Below are 14,641 nucleotides of genomic sequence, written 5' to 3'. Positions count from 1 at the left end.
CTTTAATTCATTCTATTTCTTTAGTATAATTCATTTCACTTTCACAAGAGCTGGAAGCACGCCGCCTGCACTGTGGGAGGAGATGCAGAAAGCAGGGAGGCGTGTAACCCAGTGGAAGCAGCCGTAAGGGGATGTGCACCACAGTGACTGACCCGGAGGCTGAAGGGGGTGTGGCTCCAAGGAAAGGAGGCGTGGTTGGGGCCTGGGCAGATATGCACATTGAGAGCTGGTGCAAGGGGATGTCCTGCTGTGCATGGCATGAGTTCTGTGTCAAGGAGCATAAGGCCATGGAGGCCTCGTTCAAGGCAGGGGGCAGCAAGCGCATTCAGCAAGGCCTGGTCAGCCTCTGCATCATAAAACCATAATGGCATTTTTCTGAGGCAAGAGCAAGTGCCCCTGGGTGGGTATTCTAGCACAGCCTGCGTCTAGGAGGGCTTGGCACTTAGCTGCTGCAGCGTGAAGGCCCTGGGTCAGTCCCTGGGGTGGCAGCCAAGATGGCGGCCATCACGTAACCCTTGTCTGCTTCCTTACAACCCTGTCTTCTGTGCTTCCAGCGCTGCCCCGATGCGGTGAGGGCCAAAGCCGCCAAGTCTGCCTGGCTGAGGGACCTTTTCCTGCCCAACATCACGCTCTTCATAGACAGGAGACACTTCAACCACAGCGAGTGGGAACGCCTGGAGCATTTCAAACCACCGTTCGGCTTTATGGAGCTGAATTACTCATGTGAGTCCAGCAAGGGGATGGTGGGCTGGGCTGGGCCTGCTCCCTCCCTGACGCTCACAGGGTGCCCACTCCCCACTCGAAGTGCCGGGACAGAACTCCCAAGCTGGGACACACCCTCAATGGTTCCTCAGGGAGGTGTCTTCCACTTCTTTGTCAGTTCCCGGAGCAGGCCAGTCCCTCCATCAGCTCCCAATTTTGTGCTGACCCTGAGGCATGGGCCCTAATTTACCACTGCATTACTCCCATATAACGCCACTGAAGTCATGGCGTTTCACTGAAGGCAAACAAGAGTAATGCAGTGGTGAATCGGGCCCATGGTTTCTTTTCATTGCAAAGACTATGGTGTTTTTTTGATGGCTCCTTTATTTGATGGACTCCTGAAGCAAGTAGTGTATTAAGTATCCAAGAAGGTATGGGCAAGTATACCAATAGGCAAGCAGCAGCAGCAGCCACACTAGTTAGGATAACAGTTAGGTGGGCTGTCAGCCCTCATGCTCCAGGCCATAAACTGATTGCCAGTTGGGATCAGGAAGGAATTTCCCTCCATGGTGTATTGTTGCATTCCAAAGATGTGAAGGTATTGCCTCCGACGCATCCCGTGTGGCCGCTGTCAGAGACAGGGTAACAAACTAGATGGCCCACAGGCTAGTTCACATATGGCACTTTCCCTGTGTTCCCTTCCCAGCCCGAAAGCTCTCCAAAAATGCACCATTCACTCATCCTCCTTGATGGAAACCACCTGTCTGTGTTTCAGTGGTGAAGGAGGTCATAACGATGCTGCCACCCAACCCTTACCAGCAGGTCCTCCTGGCCAACAACAGCAAGCAGAGGCCGACCTGCATCAGCTGTGCCGTGGTGGGGAATGGGGGGATATTAAACAACTCTGGAATGGGCCAGGAGATCGACTCCCATGACTACGTGTTCCGGTAAGAGGCGCAGCTTCCTGTTACTTTCCTTTCTCCATCATGCACTTTTCTCTATCCCCCCACTCCCCTCTACACCCTTCTACTCCCTCTACAGAGATGATCCCACAAAAAACTCCAGAGCCATGTTTTAACCATGAGCTTATGCTCAAATAAATTTGTTAGTCTCTAAGGTGCCACAAGTACTCCTCGTTCTTTTTATGTTTTAACCCTGTTTCCAAGTCATTGCTACTGGCCTGCGAAGTCCAAGGCTAAATAACCTATGTGCTCAACCTTATTTAAACCTCCCTGGTCTGCAGTTCAGACTGGAAATCTCAGAGGGACGGGCTTTCTTATGCTATTCCCAGGTCATCTTATGTCTGGCTGGGACAAAAAACTATAGCTGTGGCTGTGGTATTTTGTCACTTCTAGTGCCACACTGGGATCCAGAGGTGCGGAGATTGCAAGTGAAAATGGGGATGGGAATCCAAAACAAAGTGTGAACAGGCAGGGCCGTCTCTAGCTATTTTGGTGCCCTACACCCCCCCCTGCGGGGGGGCTGTGTGGGGCCGCAGGCCTCCGTGGGGGGGCTGGCCCCTGGCCCCAGCCCGCTGTGCTCCCCTGGCTCCCAGCCTTGGGAGGCAGGGGGAACCGCCCCCCAGCACTCACCAGCGGCGCAGCTGGGAGCCAGCGGAGTGGAGCGGGCTGGGGCCAGGTCGCTGCACTTACCGCCGCCGGGGAGTGGGGGGGCGGGGCTGGGGCAGAGCAGGGGTGGGAAGAGGCGGGGCTGGGGCGGAGCAGGGGTGGGGGCTTTGGAGAAGGGGTGGAGTGGGGGTGGGGCAGGGGCCCAGGGGAAGAGCCGGAGCAAGGGCTGCAGCAGCACACAGCTGTGCAGGGCACCAGGAAATGTGGTGCCCCAAATTTCCTGGTGCCCTACGCAGCTGCGTACTTTGCGTATGGGTAGGGACGGCCCTGCAAACAGCATGTTTCTGAGCCTCAGGGAAGGTTCCATCTGGATTCATTTCCCACTGTGGCTGTCCAGCCCAGAGTGTGAGGCGGTTCCTAGGAGGCTCAGGTTCAATGCTAGTTTTGGTTCAAGGTTATTTTGGCCAAACCAGTTCCCCCAGCCCTGCTGTGAATGCCAGCCCAGTGATTAAACCAATATGCTGCTGACTTTGCAATTCTGTTTGATTTTCTGGCCCAGGGTGAGTGGTGCCGTGATCAAAGGTTACGAAAAAGACGTGGGAACAAAAACGTCCTTCTATGGATTCACAGCCTACTCCTTGGTGGCCTCTATTGTGGTGCTGGGGAGCAAATTCAGCAAGATCCCAATGGGAAAAGTAAGTCAGGCAGATGATGTGTGTACACATGCCCTTGGCAAGGTTCTGCTTTGCCTATGGCCTGCATTTCTGATCCTGACCCATGTGAAGGGCAGCAGGGCAGAGGCATCTCAGGTCACAGCAGAGTTAGCCCAGGTCTGAACGCCTGGGTCTGGGAGCCCGAGTTAGCCCACTCAAGCATCCACACTGGCAAGGCACACTTGAGTCATTCCAAGTAGGTGTGGCCAAACTGGTGCTGCACTGGCCCAACTTAGATGCTAGGGTCCAGATCCCCAAAGGTATTAGACCCCAAACTCCCACTGAGTGAGGCACCTTGGAGGAGCTGGGCTTAGGAGTGCTGGGGGTGTAGCCCAGGGTTCTGAGCAGGGCCGCCTGGGGGGGGGGGGCAAGTGGGGCAATTTGCCCCAGGCCCCGCAGGGGCCCCCACGAGAGTTTTTCGGGGGCCCTGGAGCGGGGTCCTTCACTCGCTCCGGGGGCCCTGGAAAACTGTCGCGGGGCCCGAGCTTCTTCCACTCCGGGTCTTCGGCGGCAATTTGGCGGCGGGGTTCCTTCCGCCCCGGGACCCACCACCGAAGTGCCGGGTCTTTGGTGGCAATTCGGCGGCAGCGGGCCCCCGCCGCCGAAGACCCCAGGCCCCCTGAATCCTCTGGGCAGCCCTGGTTCTGAGCACTGCACTAATCTGTGTCACTCTAGGAGTTGTTTTGCAGTGTGCTGTGGAAGTGCTCTGAGCCAGCCAACACAGTAAAGTAAAGCACTTCTGGCTTGCTACGCTCCTCGCTTCCATGGCCTCCGTCCCAGCCAGTAGCAAGGCACGGATCCAACTCAAAACCATGACCTGTTCCAGCTGTTGGCATTAATGCAACTCCGTTCTGCCCTATATCACTCCAAGGTAGAGGCTTTTGGCCTGCAGCCACCTTGTGCTGTGATTTTTGTCAGCTCCCCTAGCTGAGCAGAGATGGGTTGGGTCAATACTTGGATGGAAAGTCTTCATGGAACACCCAAGTGCTGTAGAGAAGCTATGTTGGGTCGCTCTTTCCCCTCAGTCAGCCCTGACGTGGCCTGGTGGTAGAGTGCCGTGCGATGCTGGATGTTCCTCCTTTGGGAGGAGACGTCATACTGAGGCCCTGACCATTTATGGTTATTAAACATCCCTTTACATTTATTTTGGCAAGAGCTAGGCACTAATCCCAGTGTCATGGCTGGATTATGTGTCATCTACCTATCCGCCCCCCTGCAATTTCAGTTTGAAATAGTGTTCTTCACGTCTTGTTCTAAAGCACTATGCAGTGTTGTTGTAGGCTGCTAATCAGCTACTGTAATTCATCCCAGAGGTGGATGACGTGATCTGTGTTCATAGCTGAGTCATTGTAAAGTGGTATGGGCACCTTCGAGATGAAATTTGCCGTAGAGGTGTGAGATCACGTTACTCTGGTGCACTGAATTCTGCTCCGATGGCTGGGTTATTGGGGAAAATCCAGTGGAAGCTGTGGGGTAGAAGTTGGCCTCGGATCACTTTTCAGTTCAATCGAATCTAATTGTATCTAACGGATTTGAGAGGTTGTCAGCTGGGGGTTGGGAACAGACATTGGGGTCATGACTAGAGCTGAGCAAACAATTGATTTTTCAGTTCTGGGGCCAAATCGAAAAATCCCCCCAAAAAACTAGTTTCTGGTCGACCTGAAACAATTTTTGTTCATTTTCTCTTGGGGTGGTTTTTACTGGTGTTTGTTTGTTTGTTCTTTATAATAAATCTAGCTACATTTCTAAATGAAACATTGTTTTAAAATGAAAATTTGAAATGTTTCATTTTGAAAATGTTGAAACAAAGTGATTCAAACTTTTCTAATTTTTTGTTTGTTTGTTTTTGGCCAAAACTATTTGTGAATTTGAGTCAAGTTCTTGAATAATTTTGGATGGCCCCAGACTTCATTCTTCAACAAATAAACTATTTATCCAACAAATGTCTGCCAGTTGTCAGCATGACAACCCTGCCCTATCTATGTGGCTAAATGGGAGGGGAAATCTGGGGACGGTGGGAGCGTCCAGTATTGAAAATGGTGTGAACTACTGAGTTAATGATTCTCTGTCTGTAGTTATCGATCTGATCTAATCTGTCTTTTCCCTCTCTCTCACCTGTCTCTCTACCTATGAACCTATGTCTTGCTCATCACTGTGCTATCAGAGCTCAGACCTGTGTCAATCATTTTGACCCTGAAACTAACGGGTGTGTCTTTTGCTGTTCTTTACAAGTAAATGCACTCAAGCTACCTAACCATTTGCTGCTCAGTTACACCCCTGTTTTGTTTCCAGGGGATATAATTAGCAACAACCGACCTTGGCTCTGTGCCCAAGAAATCCAGCGAATTCGGGCTTTTGTTTGCTATTCATTTTTAATGCCCATCTCCCTCTGATGTTGGCCACTAACTCTTCCTTGGTGGGTTTTCTAGGAGATCAAGTACCTTCACTTCCTGGAGGGCACGAGGGATTTTGAGTGGCTGAAGGCTCTCCTGCTGAACAAGAATGTCAGGAAGGGATTTTTGGACCAGTACGGGTAAAACAGACTGCCATAGACCCTGTCTTTGAACATTGAAGCTTGCTGCAGCCTCACCTCCCTTTGTGCAGAGCTACGTGAAAAATTCCCCTTGTAATTTCATTTGGAGAAGTCAGACTTCCCATCTGCTCCGTTGTACATTGCTGCAGGAATGGCTGTCGCGTGCTGCCCCAGAAGTGGCTGCATTTCAGTGATGGGTGTCTGAATGCTACAGCCTGTACATCAGTAGCTTGTAAAATACTTTGTGATTCTCCTGAATGAAATGTGCTATTTAGAGCTGGGTGACATTTTTCAACTGAAACTTTTTTCCAGCAAAAAACCTGCAGATTTGGGCCAACCAAAATATTTCCCAAGTTTGTGCAGATTTGGGCAAATTGTTTTGGTTGAGGAAAAACCAAAAAAAGGAAAAATCTGAATACATGGAAACATTTTTTCATGGTTTTTGACGTTTTCAAAATGAAACGTTTTGACTTTTTGATTTGAATTAACCTTTAACCATATTCATTTATTTATTTGAACTTAAAGGGGAAAAATATCTCAACATCAACATGAACCATTTCCTTTTGGGTCGAACTAAACATTTTATTCAACCCCAAACTAGTATTTTTATAAACTTTTCGATGCATTGAAAATTCTAAAAAAATTCAGTTTCAATTTGACACTATCTGAATTTTTTCTTTGAGCTTTTCAGAGCTGCCGTTGAAACAAAAAACCCATTACGGGCACATCTTTATTGTTGTTATTTAGTCCTTTATCCCGCACTGAGGGATCAGAGCCCCATTGTTTTAATTCCTGTACACACAAACCATGAAAAGATGGTCCCTGCCCCAAATTGCTTATATTATAAAGCTACAAGAAGGTGAAGTTTTTGTGCTGTTCTGGGAAATGCTCCAGTATAAGTTGGCATCATTTCTGTCTGTTTCAGCTCTTAGCAGCATACATGATGGGGCCTGATTATTTTCACAAAGTGAAATGAGTGGTTCGAGCACTCACCTATCCTGAATCTATTTCCGTTCCCTTCCCTAGGCCCAGACCACGGGACAGATTCAGTAAGGATTTCAGTCTGGACAATTATCTGGTCATTCACCCTGATTTCCTCAGATACATGAAAAACAGGTCAGTAGCAGGGGGTTATTTGCCATGGCGAGCGCCATCTGTCAGGCTGTCTCTGAAAGGCCGCTAGCCGGATTCTGTCGTCTTCATTCTTTCATCCCCGCCCTCTTCCTCACAACCCCAATCATACAGGGGGTGAAATTCACCCCCATGCAGAGAGCAAACACAAGCAATGCTTAGGCAGAACTTCAGTGGCATCTAACCCTCATGCTGGCCTTCTGCCAAGGGGTGGATTTCACCCATAAGAAGCTGAGAGGTGGAGAGGGAATGACTGCAGGGCAGTTTGTTTTTCAGCATACAAGAGAAAAAAGTATCGAATTTGCCCCATCAGAACAAATTAAGGCCCCGATCCTGCCAACGGATCAGTGTGGGTGGAACCCCTGCACCCACGCAGAGTTCCTCTGAGGTCAAGTTGCAGGTTAAGGGCCAAATTGTCCAGTGTCCTGCCTTTGTCAGGGGCCAGTGCTAGATATTTCAGTGGAAATCATAAACCCCCTAAAATGAACTTTCTTCCTGACCCCGCCAGCATTCTATGTCCTGAAGGATGAGGGTGAATAGTTTTTTATTACTACCCTAACTAGTGTGATTCCCACTGCTATTCTTTTATAATTGTCTAATCTTTTTTAGACACCTACAAAGTGATTTGCCGTGGTAATGTCCGCCTGTACCAGGTTCCGTGTGTAGGGAAAAACTACTTCCTTTGCGCCCCCCCCCCTTTAAAACATGATGCCTTTCAATTCCTTTGAGTGCCCACCTGTGCTTAGATCCTGGGAAGGCAAACTGCAGCCCAAATGGACCATCCTTTATTTTACAGACATCAGCCATAGCTCCTCCGACTCTGCTCCTTCCCAGCTAATGAGTGCAAGGGCTTTATTGTGTCCTACCTTGTGTCTCTCATCAATGCATCATTACACAAAACACGCAGGCCCCCAACAGCTTTCATTCCTTCTCTGAGCCTCTTCTACAACTGCTCTTTGCGTCCTACAAGTGGATGGGATCATGGGATATCTGACCAGTGCAATGCCCTGTAAATGCTATCCAGGGGACTCCCTATGCGTGTGCGCATCACACCGTCATGGATGAGACCAACGTTAGATACCAGCCCTACAAAACCAATATTTCTGGATGGGGCACCATTATGGCAGCCAATCAGCCATGAGTGGCAGTCCCATGTTGTTTTCAGAGGTGGTACTTCCTGATGGGACCCCATGCGTCATGGAGCTATTCATTCACCCAATCTTCAGGACAAACACCCCACCCCTCTGTGCAGGGGAAGGAGGGTGAGTCCTGTTAGACACCTGGGGGAGTAATTCTGAGCTCTATAGAAGCACATAGTGAGCCCAGGGTCAGGATGAGTCAAGACGTTGGAGTGTACAGCGGCGGATTAGTCACAGGGCCCATGCTCAGGGGCACTGGCCAACTGGGGGCCCCCAGAAAAAATCCAGCCTCCGGACGGGTGGGGAAGCCCCCACGTCCCAACCCTGCTCCCCAGCAGAAGCCATGGGATGCGGGAAGACCCAGCACACCCCACTCCGACCCCATCCCTGGCAGAAGGTGTGGGACAGCAGGGGAAGAACAGTGCTCCTCCCCCCCCCCGACCCCATCCCTGTCAGAAGCCGCGGGGCGGCAGGGGAAGACCCAGCACTGCCCCTGACCTTGTCGCTGGCAGAAGCCACAGGGCGGCAGGGGAAGTTCCCGTGTCCGACCCGCACTCCAGCAGAAGCGCCAAGCAGGTGGGGCAGGAGAAGCCCCAGGGCCCCGACCCTGGTCCCCTGCAGAAGCACGGGGAGTGGCGGGGGAAGCCCCAGCACCCGGATCCCCGCTGCGGCCCTGGGACTGGAGGACCTCTCACTCTCCCTGCTGCGGCCCTGGTGTGGCACAGGGACAGAGCTTCTCTAGTCTTGGGGCCACAGTAGAGGTGGGGGCAAAAAGGAGCAAATGGGTTGGGGGCCACAGTGGGGGAGGCAGAAAGACCCTGGGTGGGACAGGGACCGGGCATGGGGGAAGAGGCACAAAGGGGTGGGGGCCATGGACAGGGCTGCAGGCAGAATGGGGGCGGGACTGTAGGTGGAAGGGGTGTGGAGGGGGCACCCACTTACTCTGCCCCAGGGCCCTAGGAAACCAAATCTGCATCTGGGAGTGTAGCATCTCAGAGGGGTGGAGGTGCATGTGGGTGATAGAGACCCCCCCAACTTTCCAGCTGTCTGGCCTGATTTTGTGGTTGGACCAAATCAGTGCTTAATTTGTAATGAAAGAGGTTCTAGGGCTCAAGCAATTTTTTTACTTTCATAACTGACTCGGCAAGCCCAGAGGTGCCGGGGCTATGAACTGCTAAGCCCCCAGAGGTAATGGAGCTATGAACTGCCAAGCCTAGAGGTGCCAAGGCTCAGCCCTGGCAAGCCCTGGCACAAATTAAGCACTGGACCAAACCCGAATCAAAGGTTGGCTGACTCTTATCTCAATGTTGAAATGCCCATTGTACTGTGGGCAGCACAAGCCTTCAGAATGTGTGCATCATGCATCAGACACATGGGGATGGACAGGCTGCCCCAAACTCAAGCCATCACACCTGGAGACCATGCTCCTCCTTCTTATGTCCTGCTGCAGGTTTCTAAGATCCCAAAGTCTGGATAAGTCCTACTGGGCACTGTACAGACCCACCACAGGGGCCTTCTTACTGCTGACTGCCCTCCATCTCTGTGACCGGGTAAGGATTCCATGGGGCTGCTGATCCCACCACACTGCCTGGGATGGGCAAAAGGCAGTGTCCCGTAGCCCCTAGCTGGTGAGAGGGAGCATGTTTGGGGGATTGATCATGGGGCTGGTAGCCAGGAACTCTATTCTAATCCAGCTCTGCCACCGAATTCCTCTCTGGGCTTGGGTGAGTCATTTAGGGCCTGATTTTCAAAAGCACTGAGCACCTGCAGCTCCTGTGGGCTTCCTTTGGAGTTGTGAGTGCTCAGCACTAAGGAAAATCAGGGGCCCTTAACTTTGCCATTTCCCCATCTGGAAAATGGGTATTATGGGTATCCATAAACAATGGGAGTTTGGACTCAGTGAAAACTGACAATGGGGCCTAATAATAACAATGTATGGGATAGGTGCTTCTTGCGAAACGTAAATCTTCAAGGAGCAAAATTCTAGGTTTGACAGACAGGTCTAAGTCTCCTGCTTATATTGTCTCAGGAAGAGCATATTCCTGGCAGACCCATGGGAAGGGCACTCAGCCTCTGGGTATGCTGGAGGAGGGGGGAAGGAATGGGATGAAGAGGCCTGGTACAAGTCATGCATCAGCACCCGTGTTGGCCAGTTGGAACTACATTGCAGACTGACCTGGGGCAGACAGTCTAAGCGTCCCAGTGACTTGGGGATAAGACAAATGGCAAAAACGCCCCTACGGGTTAAGAAGACCTGACCTGGTCCTCCTCTTGTGTGGCTGGGAGTATAACTCCCCTGACTTCCAAGGAGTTGGTGTGAGAGCAGAAGGACATTCTTTGGAGTGAAAGTTCCTAGCTTGGTCTGGCTGGAATCCTACATATAGCAATGTGGGAGGCAAAAGGCCCCTTGCCCCAGCTGCAGGGACCCCAGACTCACCTTTCCATTTGGAAGCAGCTCCCCTCTGTGATAGCCATGCCCATCCAGCTCTCTTTCCCTGCCACCCCTCCAGCCCTTGACTTCCCCATTTCTGAAGCCCTCTAACCCACTGGACCCTTCTGGTTTTTCCAGGTGAGTGCCTATGGCTTCATCACAGATGGCTACCAGAAGTACTCGGATCACTATTACGACAATGAGCGGAAACGTCTGATCTTCTACATCAATCACGACTTCGATCTGGAGCGAAGGGTGTGGAAAAAACTCCACAATGCAAATGTCATGAAACTCTACCAGCGATCCTGACCTGGGGCCGAAGGGACACTGGCTGGAGAGTTTGACCCTCTCTGGTAAAAGGGTCATGTGGGAAAGAAACTTGAAAGGCAGGGGTGCGTCCTGACTTCAAGTCATTTTCTACTTATTTTCATGAAGGTACGTTAATTCTTTGGCACCAGAAATCTTCTGTCTCAGGGCATTGGTTCCAGGAATATGCACCCCATGCACCTCAGCAACAGGGCAGGAAGGAAGCACTAAGCAAACAGCATGGACCTCCCCAGCTCAGAGCACACATGCAGCCAGTGCAGGGCTGATCGTTATTCTAGGGGCTACAAAAGCCATTGTAGGTTCTTTGGTTTGCAGTGCTGTCATTGGGAGAGAGGATTCCAAGCTGGAGGGATCTTGAATGATTCCATTTGGAAGCCTTTTGCTAGCAGCAGACATGTCTGTGGAGGATCTGAACTGGCATTCAGCTGGGTTTCTTGGGAGAGGTGCAGCAGTCGTTGGGGACAGGGAGTCTGCTTGGACTGCTGTGGTGAGTCCCAATTGCATGGTGCACCAGGAGTCCCATTTAACACCCCCCGCTTGAGCCCACAGACTAACCGTTGCCCTGCTCCCCACTCCTCTGCTGCAGCTCATGTGTCACCATCCGCCCCCCCGTGTAATTGGTGGGTGATTGTTTTGGGGAGGGAGATTTGTGCCTGAGCTCAATCCAAGCCGATCCAGCACTGATTGTCCCACTCTGGTTTAGCTCCTTTTTGCCTGGGTGCAATTAGAGACTGCGCCCATTGAGATGGGGCTAGTTTTTCTCCAGGCAGTTACCAATATGGTCTAATGATTAGTGCTCGGGATTTGGCACCAGGACTCCGGGGTTCCATTCCTGATTCTGCCACTGACTTGCCAGATGATCTCGAATAAGTCACATATTCTCTCTGTGCCTTGGTTTATACTCAGTAAAATGGGCATAAAAAGGCTTTCTCTCTCAAGGGGCTTGTGACTCGGGCTGTGTCAATAACTGGCTTTTTGGTTTGCCGGCCGAAAATTGTTTTGGTTCGACCTGAAACAAAAATATTTCTTTCAACAAACTGAAAAAAGTTTAAAAAAAAATTTAGTTCAGGTTGAAAAAATGTTCACATCAACCCAGAAATAAATATTTTGTTTCATTTTTGAGTTTAACCTTTCAAACAAATGAAGTCAAATTCTAAATGAAACATTTTGAACTGAAAAAAATCTGTTTCTGGTTTTTTGGATTTTCTTTTTGTTTGTTTTTTGCTATTTTAGACCAAAACAATCTGGTGAATTTGACATGAATTTGCGAAATGTTTCGGTTGACCTAAATCTGCAGTTTTTAACGAAGAAACGTTTCAGCCAAAAGATTTTGCCCAGCTCTACTTACAAGGCTGACCTAGCAGAGTAGCTCTGGGAGCCCCTCTGGCAGAAGAAGCTAGAGAATGACGTCGTATTATTAGTATAATACTCTTATCTCTAGACATTTAGGCCACATCTACATTAGCACTTATGTCAACAAAACTTTTGTTGCTCAGAGCTGTGAAAAAGGCACCCCCCGGTGAGCGACATTGCTTTTGCTGGCAAAAGCACTCGTTTGCACAGCGCTATGTTGGCAGGAGACGCTCTCCTTCCGGCATAGCTACAGCTGCTCATTGATGCCGATGAATACTGCGTGGGGTAAGATGATCTGTTCTCATTGCTGTCAGTTTCCCACATCTGATTAATCATCCTCACTCGTTTGCGGCCCCGTCCTGTCCTAATGGGCGGTTGAGGTGCTCAGCACCTTGTCAGACGCGCTCAGGATCTCATAGGATCAGGCACTCACAGCGGTTAGCACCTCCCAGATATTTCAAGGCGAACGATTGTGGTAATTCCTTGCACCACCGCTCATCGCTGAGTGTCATATAGAGATGGCAAATCTGGGAGCTGCTAGCACTAGACGGGGTTTGCTGCCGAACTACACAGCCGTGTTTTGGCTAGGGAGGCTTTTGCTCACTGCAACCTCAAGAGAAGCATGTTTATTTCACTCACACATACACATGCTCCAGCAAACCTGTCCCATCCCCTTTAATGCTCTGCAGAAACTGGGATAGAGGGTGAGGGGCAGGGATGTGGAGACGTTCCTATTAACATGACTCAGACATTTACAAAGGGCAGAAACCTTTCTCCCGAGTGGCAGCCAACTGCAAACCAAGGGCCTGCCCCGAAGAGCAGACGGGAGTCTTCCCACAGACCTCACTGGGCTTTGGGTCCGAACCCAATTGTGAATTCAGCCTGGGTGCATGGGTGGAGTTTCTCTGGCTGCGAGTGACACAACTTCCCTTTGCCAGGCCATTCTGCAAGGCCATGGAAACGCCACCTGAGTTCTAAGGGGAGGAATTTCAGATCTGTTTGGCAACGTGAATTGTAACCATCATCTGGCCAGCTCGGACCAGCGTTGTTTTACTATTTTTATACAGGTGCTTTACAAAGGGTGACCAGATTCACACGTGTCTGTCAGTCCATTTATTTGCTGCTGGGGGAAAAAAACTCTGAAGCTGGGGACATCAAAACGTGTTTATGGAGGCTGGGTGTGGCCTCTGCTGGCATCTCCCCGGGGCTTCTCAGCTACCCTTGGGATCCCCACTGGAGTTGAGCTGAAACGTGCAGTGTCACCTGTTGTGAATATTTTGCACAGCCCCCAAAGCTGCTCTAAGGAGGCAATTCCCAGCAAACCAAATCTGCGCCTACCCAGATTGACCCTTTAAAGGTCTGATCCAGAGCCCACTGGAGTTAATGGAAAGACTCCTATTGATTTCAATGAGCTTTGGATCATGCCTTTAGCCCTTCTAGGGTATTGTGACTGGGTCCTGTTTGTCAGTAACCCCTCAGTTGTCTGGATCCACCCTGAGCGTGGGAGAAATGTACTGGCCTTGTCTACATTGGGATTGCCCACCCTCCGGCCAAGGGGTAAGTTCCACCAGTGCAAATCAAGGCTTTGCTTGTACCCTGCAGGACTTTGCCATGTGCTGATGGCAGGAATCAGAGCGTTCCCCACTGTAGATGAGGCTGAAATAGGGCTGTGTAGGGCACAGGTGAGGATCCCGCCAAGGATGCCAGCATACCAGTAGACCCGCAGGTCTGACTCTCCTCTCTTATAGCCGGTATAGCTCCAGTGGAATTGTCCCTGATTTACATCAGCATCAGAATCCGGCCTGACCCCCCCTCCCCTGCACAGTCACTGGGACAAGCTCATCTTCCAGTCTCAAAGGAAGCCCATTCTCATGCTGAACACGCCTGGCTTTCCCAGCCCCGCTGCCCACCCCACTCTTCTTGGGAAGGCCCCCAGGCTTTGAGCTCTCAGGAGGGTAGCAAGGAATCATTGTTCCTTACCGGCAGCGTCTGGGCCATGCCGAATCGCTCCAGGTTGCTAGGTGACCGTCTCTGCACTGCTATTCTTCAAAGTGAATAGGGCCTTTTTATTCCCAAGAAGTTGGAAGAAGTTTCTCTGTCGCCTGCCCTTCCCCCCATCCCCTCCTCCTCTTCTCTTCCCTCCTTTCTTTTCGCTGCTGGGCTGGCAAGAGGGGATTAGGGTATGTGTGTGTGGGGACGCGGGGGTGCGGCCACCAATGAGGGCCAGAAAAGCATTAGCCACAAGGCCTAGCCTGAGTCAACGGCAATCCAGGGCACCGGGCTAGGAAGGCTGCAAATGGCTGGTGCCCAGGGGCCTTTCCAAGGCTGGGCCTCGAGCGCCATTTTCAGCAGGCCCCAGGCAGGAAAGCTCCCTTTTTACAGCTCACCACCCGACTCCCATCCTCCCCAACAAGGCTCACGTCAGCCAGTGTCTCCTCGCCGTAGCTAACGTGGGGTACACTGTGGCTATGGGAGGGAGAAGCTGGATAAGCACGAAGGGGCCTTGGCACATGAGAGACGGACAGTGCTGGCTAGGGAAGGACATAAATTCAAGCTCCCCGTGAGCCAGCCCACAAGGCTCTGCCAATACAGGCTCCGACCTGCACTCCTCCTGATCTGGACCCCACGCAGCTCTGGCCACATAATGCAGCTCTAAGGTGACAGTCCAGTCCTGAAACCCCACACAGCTCTGCCAATGCACCCCCGCTCCTCACCTGCAGTGACCCCAGCTATGCCAGTCCTGA

General features: G+C 51.2%; 1 protein-coding gene across 1 annotated transcript in view; it reads left to right on the top strand.

Annotated features, from left to right (window-relative positions):
- ST6GALNAC1 (ST6 N-acetylgalactosaminide alpha-2,6-sialyltransferase 1) overlaps nt 1-11,646 on the top strand; it is a 29,452-nt gene extending 17,806 nt beyond the window's left edge. The window contains exons 2-8 of the mRNA XM_026654577.2: nt 555-723; nt 1,478-1,649; nt 2,830-2,965; nt 5,413-5,516; nt 6,543-6,632; nt 9,237-9,336; nt 10,356-11,646. Coding sequence (XP_026510362.1) covers nt 555-723; nt 1,478-1,649; nt 2,830-2,965; nt 5,413-5,516; nt 6,543-6,632; nt 9,237-9,336; nt 10,356-10,526 — 942 coding nt within the window. The 3' untranslated portion in view covers nt 10,527-11,646. The remainder of the gene's footprint in view (nt 1-554; nt 724-1,477; nt 1,650-2,829; nt 2,966-5,412; nt 5,517-6,542; nt 6,633-9,236; nt 9,337-10,355) is intronic.
- The last annotated feature ends 2,995 nt before the right edge of the window (nt 11,647-14,641 follow it).

This window comes from Terrapene carolina, unplaced genomic scaffold (genome assembly GCF_002925995.2).
Source record: "Terrapene carolina triunguis isolate 2854851 unplaced genomic scaffold, T_m_triunguis-2.0 Scaffold192, whole genome shotgun sequence".
In the NCBI taxonomy this organism is placed as follows: Eukaryota; Metazoa; Chordata; order Testudines; family Emydidae; genus Terrapene; species Terrapene triunguis.
The sequence above is the reverse complement of the archived record's forward strand: the minus strand, read 5'-3'. Positions and strand labels throughout refer to the sequence as shown.